Raw genomic sequence first — 9,912 nt, 5'->3', positions numbered from 1 at the left:
GATTTACAAGATTACAAGGGGTATACCCCAGGACTTAAAGCAGCTAAATACAAAACCAACCAAGAAGGCGAAACTGTTCAAGATCCATATTCCAATCAAAAGATAGGGAACATGAACAGAAACATAATCTAGACCAATTTAACCATTTGCACAAGCCTAATACAAAACGGTTCAAGAACAGAAACATAATCTAGACCAGCTAAATACAAAACTATTCAAGAACACCTATGTAACCATTGGCACAAGCCTTAAACCAACTTAAGGAACACGAAGGAAAACTGTTACAAACCCAAATATTACACTTATATAAAACATCCCAGTTGTAAGAACTGAAAGAAAAAAAAACCCACAAAGAGTTACAACCATTACAAAAAGTAAAAGGAAAGACAAAGTATTCTCCATGTGAGGGAACTCCACTTAGACTAGAGCGGCAATGCAGCCTGGTCCTGGTGATCCTCTGACAATTTGTAGCCTCAATGGGGACAACACAATGCTTACTCCACCACTGATTAGAGTAACCTGGGAAAGCCAATAGGACATATATAAAACAAAGAAAACAGCAACACCTATAAAACTGTATTGCACAAAGCTCACAATATATATGGGCTAAGTCACTCAACTCACACTGTACACACAACTCACCAAAGACTAATAACAGTGATAGGTATTCGGGAATAACCATGGACTCTATGAGAGAGAAATAAAAAACTACAATAATTTATAGCTCACAAATCTCAACCCACAACAATAACATCCCCTACCAAGTACCAGCCAGTTGTCAAAACCTGTAGGTAAATAAATAAGTTAGCACTCTGTATATAGCTAACATCACTCAACCCTCTTATAGTGACCTCACATCCCTCAAAGAAAAGCTTCCACATATTACACCTACAAACAGAAAACCACAATAGAAAATAGATTAAACATGAGCCTCACTATAGGAACTCACCAAACTCAACCCACAATATGAATCTCTCAAACACTCAACCCTCAGTTGATAACACTCTCCTCAATTTTAAGGATGGTTAGAGGCAACCTCCACTCTTGCAAAAACCAATTATCAGATTAAGACTGCTTGATATGGTTGATAGAGAGAGCTCTATATCTGACCATGTAGAGAATGGCCTTCAAAATGATCTCCTTAGGTTTCCTTTCATTGTTGAAAATTCTGTTATTTCTTCCTAACCAGATTTGATACACAGTGCAACAGAAAGCTAGTCTTTTGATAATTGTGGCAAGGGATTTACCCTTGCAATCCCTGGCCACAACCTCAACAAGGCCCAGCCAGGTAATGCTATACCAGTTAGAGTTGCATTTAACTTGCACAACTAACCACACTTTGGATGAATAGATACATTTGAAAAACAAGTGGTCATGGTCCTCCTCAAAGGACCCACATAGAGGGCAACTATGACTAGTGTTAATGCCAAAATTAGCAAGTCTATCACCCGTATTTAACCTTCTCAAAACAGCCAGCCAAACGATAAAACCCACTTTAGGAATAGAATAGGGATTCCACACAAGATTAGCCCAGTAAACAATAGGCCAATTAGATCTCCAAGTATGCCAAGCACACCCAATGCTAAACTTACCATCCTTTTGAGGAAGCCAAACAATTTTATCATTGCTTCCCATGGAAGGAGTAAGGTCAAGAGGAGTGTGAGTAAGGATTTCATTCACAACCCAAGAGGAAGCATTAGGCCAGCACCAACCACTGTCTTTCACAACAAAAGCCACTTTAGACTAAACATTTAAGGCAGTGTCGTACACCAATCTATTACCATACCTAGCCTAAAGTGAGCCAAAAGGATGCCAATTATCATGCCACAGAAAGGCATCAACCCCGTTTGCCAATCTTGCATTTGATTAAAGGGAATAGGGCCTCCCTCATAGATAAGAGTTTCCTCCACACCCAAGAAGGGTCACAAGGAACATTAACTTCCCAGAAGCTATGGCCTCTTAACAAACAGGATTTCACCCGTTGACACCACATGGATTGCTCACCACAAGATATCAGAAACCAAGCATGCTTAGCCACAACAGCTTTATTCCATATAGTCATAGACTTAAAACCTAAACCACCTCCATTTTTAGGGGCACAAACTCTATCCCAAGCAACCTTAGCACCAGTATTTTTAAGGCCGAGATCAGACCAAAGGAAGGACCTACACAAAGCTTCCACCTCCTTAATAACTCTCTTAGGAAGAATGAAAAGAGAGGACCAGTAGACTTTCATGGAGAAAAGGATAGTACTAATCAATTGGGCCCTCCCAGCATAAGACAGGGTTTTATTAGTCGAAGACTTGATCCTAACAGTAATCCTAGTCACAAGACTCTGGCAATCAATAGCTTTAAGTCTAATAGGAATGAGGGGAACCCCTAAATATTTCACAGGGAGATGACCTTCTTGAAATTGGGTAATCCTTAAGATATCATTTCTAAGGGAGGCATCACACCCAGAGAAAAAGACATGGCTCTTCTGAGGATTAAGAGCAAGGCCAGAGAGGGATTGAAATTCCATAAGGCCAGTCTTGATAAGTTGAACAGAGGGGACATGCCCTTTGCAAAAGACCATAAGGTCATCAGCAAAATAGAGGTTAACAATTCTATTTTTCCCACATCTCCCATGAATCTTAAACTAAGGGCTTTGGGATATCTCATTAAAGATCCTAGCTAGAATTTCCATGACAATGACAAAAAGATAGGGAGACATAGGATCACCTTGTCGCAAACCCCTAGCCCCTTGGAAATGCCCGTGAAGGCTTCCATTAATACAAATGGAAAAAAGTAGCTGAAGTGACACAAGCTTTGATCCAGTGTATCATTCTAGTGGGAAAAGACATAGCCTTGAGCACATCAAACAAGAAGTCCCACCTGACATTATCATAGGCTTTCATTAAATCAACTTTCATAGCACACGTAGGAGAGAGTGACTTTTTGTAGTACCCCCTCATAAGTTCCTGGGAGAGGAAAATGTTATCAGCAATTCTCCTACCTTGGACAAAAGCCGACTAGACAGGATCAATAATGTCAGGAAGCACACCCTTAATCCTGCTAGCAATACTTTTAGCAATACACTTGTAAATGGTGTTACAGCAGGATATAGGTCTATAATCTCTTACCTTAGTAGGATTGGGAACTTTAGGAACCAAAGCAATAGTAGAATTATTAATCTCCTTCAGTAACTCACTAGAGTCAAAGAACGACTTAATGGCAAGAGTGACTTCAGAGCCCACAACCTCCTAAGTACTATGGAAGAAACTAGCAAAGAACCCATCAGGGCCAGGGGCCTTGTTGGGATAAAGGATTTAAAGACATCTTTGATCTCATCAACAGTCACATCTCTAGCTATAGAGACCATTTGAGCATAAGTCAACCTCTTATTAACTAAGGAGTTAACTCTCTTAAAACCATTATAATCATCAGCGTGAGGAGACCCAAACAGGTTAGAGAAATTAGCAACAAAAGCATTATGAATATCAGGAGGCTTAGTGAGCCTAACCCCATTATCTAGGGTAACCCCACTATTGCTGCTCCTATTCTGGTTATTTCTAATGGACCTGAAGAAGAAAGCACTGTTCCTGTCACCTAAACTAAGCCACTGGACTCTAGACTTTTGGTGAGCAAGGCTTTCTTCAGCATTGCACAAATCAACATACTTTTTGCACAAATTTCTCTCATTAACTTGGAACTCCAAGTTCAAAGGGTCCTTATCAAGCTTGATTCAAGCATTTTCAAGCTCAGATCTAGCACATTGAACCCTAGAGGACAGATCACTAAAGTCCCTCTTATTCAAACCCTTTAATAGAGGTTTTAGGGATCTCATCTTACAACAGGTTCTAAACATGGGAGAACCTTGCACATACTTCCACCAGACACTCTGAGCAATAGGAATGAACTCCTTGTGGTCAACGTAGAATTTAAAATATTTAAACGGCTTCCTATAACTAACACCTATAGGAACAACAAACAAGACAGTAAGGGAATGGTCAGAAATACCAGCAGGGCAAAATCTGACATGAGAAAAAGGGAAAGTTTTGAACCATTGGTCATTCCCCAAAACTCTATCAATCTTAGAAACAATATAGTGGCCATCAAACTGATTGTTAGCCCAAGTGAACTGGCAGCCACTGTATGATATATCATCTAAAGAGGCCTGGAGAGATGAAAGGTTACACAGATCTTTAGCACTAGACCAAGATTTGGAACCCCCAATTTTTTTAGAAGGGAATCTTATGGCATTAAAATCACCCAGCCAAACTGTAACGCCCCGAAATAATTCAACATGAACTACCCCACATAATTAACATTCACTAAATCATGACAATAGAACCTTCCATCTTTACATGGTTAATAAGAGAGCTTATACAAAAGTTTCACATGCGGATATACATTCAATGATAACAATACACATGAATCTATAGAATGTGAAGTACCTAATCTCAAAATAATAAAATGCCCTTAAGGGCTTATATCTTCCAAGGCAATAGCTCGGTTACACAAAATGGTCTCTCGGACCCATACACATTTAGCACTTGGCTTTACAAAATTTACAACAAAAATGAAAGTGCTATTTACTCTTCACAAAAATATCCATGCCCTCGGTTCGGCGGGATCCCCATATCTTTTCCTGCACCAAATCCCATAAGGGTGAGCATAAAGCCTAGTAGAGAATTCTAACAAAGTATATACAGTTATGCCAAATCTCAATAAAATATAAATGTTCATGCCATGCCATGCTCTCTTAAAGAAAATTCCATTTCATGCTCTTCTTAAAATTTTCATTTCAATAAAAGTTAGCAATCTCAACACATTTCAAAAACTTCCAATTTTAATCACTAGGGGCGGTAAATACGACACTGGTAGTCCCTAGGCTGATGTCTGCAAGTAGACTCTACAAGTACTACCAAAATGTCATTTTTACCGGTATTAACCGGAAGGCTCGACACCTATCCGCGCGGTTTTTTGGTCTTTCACCAAGGACACTCAGGCTAACTTATCAAGTTCAACTACACCCCCTATCCGGACTTACCACGTATTTATCCCATGCCACATTTCCATAGTTCTTATCATAACATCATTTTTCTTTCATGAAATAAATATTTTCAATCGAAATTTCCAACGCAAAAATAATAATTGAATGAATGTGCAAAATAATGAATTTCCATGTTTCACGGCCTTTCTCCGTTTCCAAATGGCATAATAACAATAACAACTAAATACATGTCTCATTTCCTTCTTTCCACGTTATTTCGCAAAATAACCATGTATCTTCAACACACAACAACAATTTCTCATCAATTTAATCCTTTCGAGGCCACATGTGAGGTTTTTCAAGTATTAACCTCCACTATCCATAATTCTCACAATCCATTATGCACAACAATTTGTCATTTCATAGCAACATATATATTCAAGTACTTAACAATAATTTCTCAACAAATTCATCATATCTTTAATCATAGTTTTCTAAAACAAGTTCTCCACCTCCATATGTCAAAAAATTTCCATCTTTTGCAACCACATTATGAAATCTACATACATTCATCCTTTTATCAAAAGAAAAGAAAGAATTTCATGGACCTTTCTATGTTTTCCAAAAATCTCCAAATTTCTAAGGTTTTCATCAAAATCAAACATTTTCTCATTTCATTAGTGAAGCCCCATCAAAACTATCCTTTTGAGTTTTAATAGAAGAAAACCCTCTAAAATTAGTAAAAGGTTAAGACTCAAACTCATTAAAAATTCTCCACACCTTTGAATCACGATGTTGAAATCAACATAAGAAATAGAAGAAAGCTCTTAAGTCATCATCAAAACGACAAAACTTGTATATATAACTCAAGAATGTCCCTACCTCAAGGATTGATGAAGAAGGAGAAGTGAAACCCTAACTTCAAGGATGAAAAACAGCCTTGATTTCCACCACACCAAGAAGAGCCCTAACTTGATCTTCAAGATTAGAGAGTGAGGATGATGGTCTAAACCCAATCGATTGCAAGAATCAAGGAATTTTAATATTTGGGGATGTTATCTAGAGAGACAGAGGAGAAAAATAGGTTATAGAGTGAGAGAAAAGAGCCCCAAATGAGATACACTTCGGCCAAAAAGAGAAATAAAAATAGAGGTTCGGGCTGCCCTGACGTCCCGCACGTGCGGCACACTCCTCGCACGTGCGGAGCCTCACTCCCGCACGTGCGGCTCCTAGCCCTGCACGTGCGGCCCTCCCCGCACGCACTTGCTCCGCACCTGCAATTAAAGCAGAACGCAGCTCACCCAAGCTTCCCTCTTCTCGTACGTGCGGCTTGGCCTCCCGCATGTGCGGCCCTGGCCCAACAGGCCAAAAAATTTCTGCTTCATTCCCAGGCACCCCGGACTTGACCCCGCACTCTCCGGAACAAGTGAAATTCAACACCGGACAAAACAAGAGCAAGAACTTTATTTAGAAAACTATTTCCGGACATTTCAAACCCAACAAAAAATAAAAGGAGGATGGAGCGAAGGAAGATAGAAAGAGGAGAAAAGAAAGAAGAGAAAGACCTGGTCATCACAAGCTCCCCAACATAGGAAATTTCGTCCCCGAAATTTGAATAAACTCACCAAACAAGAGTGCTCTCGCAACTACAATCATTTTAACAACATTTTCAAGTTACAATATCAACACCCAACCAACATTTACCCTCCTTTCCATCATCATTTCATCAAACACAAACGTTCGAACTAGAAATGAAATGAGACCTCCTGAACAATATATTATCTTTCCATAACATCATGCTCAAATCAACAATACATACAACAACATGTGATCAACATCTTAACACTTTTTCCCTTCAACACTAGGGAACATTACAAATTTTAAAACAAAACAACTAAACATGCTCAAATAAATCCGGATAGTTGGAGCGAACTCCCGCCTCCCTTTCCCAAGTTGCCTCCTCAATTCCATGGTGTCTCCACAACACCTTCACTAGCGGTATGGTCTTACCTCGCAACACTTGTTCCCGGGTATCTAGGATTCGAACCGGTCGCTATTCGTAGGAGGCATCATCATCTACCTCCAAATCAACCCAATCCAACACGTGAGAAGGGTCGGGTTCATACTTTCTAAGCATAGATGGGATTTTGGATGCTTGGGAGGCAGTTTCCACAAGTTGCTGAAAAAGTGGAATTCTCAAAATATGTTGATTTTCAGCATATACAAAGCCAACAGCAAATAAAAAATCAGTGCTTAACAATCCAATTTTGCAAAAAATGATTTGGTCTGATTGATAGATAGGGTTAATAGTACAAAAAGTGGGATCCCAACATACCCATATGCGCCCAGTAGAATTAGTGTCGGAATTCAAAACAAAAGCCCAATTATTTTTGAAAACCTTCCCAAAAATACTCTGCTCATTGGCATGAAGATACTCATTTTTGAGAAAATCTATGTATACAAAAACTAAACTATGAAAAATATTAAGAATATATGCCTGTTAACATAAAAGGGCACCTATGGCGAAAATAAATAGACTTGCAAATGATGATATCCATTTTCAATATATGCATAAAATAACAGGGCATCTATGACGATACCCATTTAGGTGCTTGGGATGATATAAATAAATTTATTTTTTGACTTTTATGAAAAGATATATAAAAAAGGAGAGATGCGATATGACCAAAAAAAATAAAAAGTATATTTTCTTAGATCATGTCAAATAGACTTGTAAATAGTGATACCCATTTTTCAATTATATATTCTGCGCATATTTATTTTTGTTTTTGGTTTATTTATGTTGGTATACAATGACATGAGATAATTTAATTAATCTTTTATCTCAATATGCTCTTAATCATTAAATTATAAAAATAAAAATAAAAATAAAAATATGAAAAACTTATGATTTCATATGATATAATATTTCAGAGTACATTGTAAGAGGTGACAACAAGATTTGAAGGCTAAGGTTTCTAGGCAAGCTAGAATTACTCCTTAAATGTGAACAAGTTGCAAGACTTTCTCCAGTTGTTCCCCTCTTGACACTCCCCAACTAAAATACCAAACCAAACTGATCTCCCAACCAAAAAAAACATCAAATGTGCAAATACCCAAAACTCAATCAACTAATAAAACTGCACAAAGTCTGATTTGAAGAATATCTTCGATACTCTCCTCCCAAAACTATGAAAAACAAAATAAAATAAAAGACTGTCCAAAGCTTTAAATTACACACAGAGAAGTACGAACACGCGAGACAAATTTCTATTTCACGTCTAAAAAATTTAATGCCCACGCCTCTGGTGGTTCCTTTCTAGCAGCCCTTCCATTATGACTCTCTTTTTGTCATCTCCAGCCGCCGCGGATTCCTTCTTCGGCGATATCACCGTCGTGTTTTCTGATCTCCTTTCGCAAATATTCCGGCGAGGTAGAAAGTAAAGAAACAGACATGTGAACAGTATAGCGCAAACCCGGCCGCAGAAGACTGTAGTTAGGAGAGCAATGAGAATCAATAAAAACCCTGAATTTGAACTTGAACTAGAACTAGAACTAGAACGAGTACTAGTCACATTGTTTTGGGTTTTCAATTCAGGGCAGTCACGAGTCCTCTGTTTTCTCTGTTTCGAGGAATTGGACTGAGTCTTGGATGACGATTTCTTGTCGGACGAGTTTTTAGACGTAGTTGGTGATTTTCCTTTGATTCTCCGAAGATCGGTGTCGGTGTTTTCGGGTGATTTTGATGGGTTTGAATCGCTGCTTTCTGAACCCAACATGAGTTGAGGAGCTTTTCTCTTCCCAGCTTTCTTTCTCTGTGAAAATTGAGAAATCGTAAGATAATGAAATAGAGAAAATTAAACACCAGTTTTGGGGTTTTTCGAGAACTAACCAAAGAAATTTCGAACAGAACAGCTTTGAGAACCCGAGAAAACAATCGGCTTGAGTCACTTTTAATTGAAATCTTTGAAGATTTCAAGTTTTCAGAGTCCAGAACAGGGGATTTAGACACGGAAATCTTCGCATCTTTGTAGTTTGGGAGTGTGATGCATGTAAACGCCCGATCACCAAAACAATCTGGGCCATTGGGTTCTGACTCTGTTTCGATGCCGAGAGGTCGGAAACAGAAGAACTTGCTCTTCATTCTTAAGGCTTCAACAGGTTTGAACTTGAACCTTGTAGTTCAATGTATGCACAAACACACAAACAGAGAAGAGACGGACAGAGAGAAAGACTCCACGAAACAGAAATATGTGAAATAAAAAAAAGGGGGGGAACAAAGCAAGCACAGAGTGCACTGTTTTGTTGGGTTTCAATATATCACAAAATAGAGCTACATATGTATATCATATTACATCATAAAGAACACAATCTTCTAAATCATAAAACAAGGTACCCATGGATAGCTATACTATATCACACAACTAGAAAGAAAAACATGTTTGTGCTTTAAACACAGACTCAGAATAATCAGACTCAGACTAATCATAATCCAGACTTCTTGACAACTGCACAATTTAAACTAGAAGGTTGACTTTGAAGTCACATGAGTAGAATGTTTTTTCAAAAAATACATTGACAAAGGCATTTGTCCACTTCTACAAATTAATCCTCTTTGTGTCATACACTTGTTTGTAACTAAAAGAATACAACTATGAATCCCATCAATGGGAGAGAGGGAGGATTTTTCAAGGGAATTTTGTCCACATGCTTCCTTGTTGCGTCCGATGAGAGTTTCGGCTATGGAAACTAAAAGACAATTTGCAGTTATGTAAGCATCTTCAATTCTTCTATAGGTTTATCAAATTTGAATAAAAAGCTTGATTTAACATAAATACTCCTTTTGTTTTTTCAAATTTTCAGTAATTTATTTTTTTATCTCAAAATTTTCTTTTCATCAAATTTGATGGACTCTAATGCTTCATCTTTTTAAATTT

General features: G+C 38.1%; 2 protein-coding genes across 2 annotated transcripts; both read right to left on the bottom strand.

Annotated features, from left to right (window-relative positions):
- Positions 1-417: 417 nt before the first annotated feature.
- On the bottom strand, positions 418-7,579 carry LOC114298836 (uncharacterized). Its single transcript, XM_082881040.1, has 12 exons — positions 7,557-7,579; positions 7,311-7,446; positions 7,056-7,154; positions 3,856-4,156; positions 3,359-3,633; positions 3,123-3,239; positions 2,875-3,011; positions 2,722-2,762; positions 1,913-2,559; positions 1,577-1,743; positions 828-888; positions 418-519 (listed from the first exon to the last, which is right to left on the bottom strand). Exons 1-12 carry the CDS (start codon positions 7,577-7,579, stop codon positions 418-420), a joined length of 2,106 nt encoding a protein of 701 aa, XP_082737166.1.
- Positions 7,580-7,870: 291 nt separating this feature from the next.
- On the bottom strand, positions 7,871-9,625 carry LOC114298831 (uncharacterized). Its single transcript, XM_028243460.2, has 2 exons — positions 8,868-9,625; positions 7,871-8,790 (listed from the first exon to the last, which is right to left on the bottom strand). Exons 1-2 carry the CDS (start codon positions 9,117-9,119, stop codon positions 8,266-8,268), a joined length of 777 nt encoding a protein of 258 aa, XP_028099261.2. The 5' UTR covers positions 9,120-9,625; the 3' UTR covers positions 7,871-8,265.
- Positions 9,626-9,912: the final 287 nt, after the last annotated feature.

The sequence above is a fragment of the Camellia sinensis genome, chromosome 7, assembly GCF_055761805.1.
Source record: "Camellia sinensis isolate YWXY chromosome 7, ASM5576180v1, whole genome shotgun sequence".
Lineage (NCBI taxonomy): Eukaryota > Viridiplantae > Streptophyta > Magnoliopsida > Ericales > Theaceae > Camellia > Camellia sinensis.
This window is presented reverse-complemented; position numbering and strand designations above follow the sequence as displayed.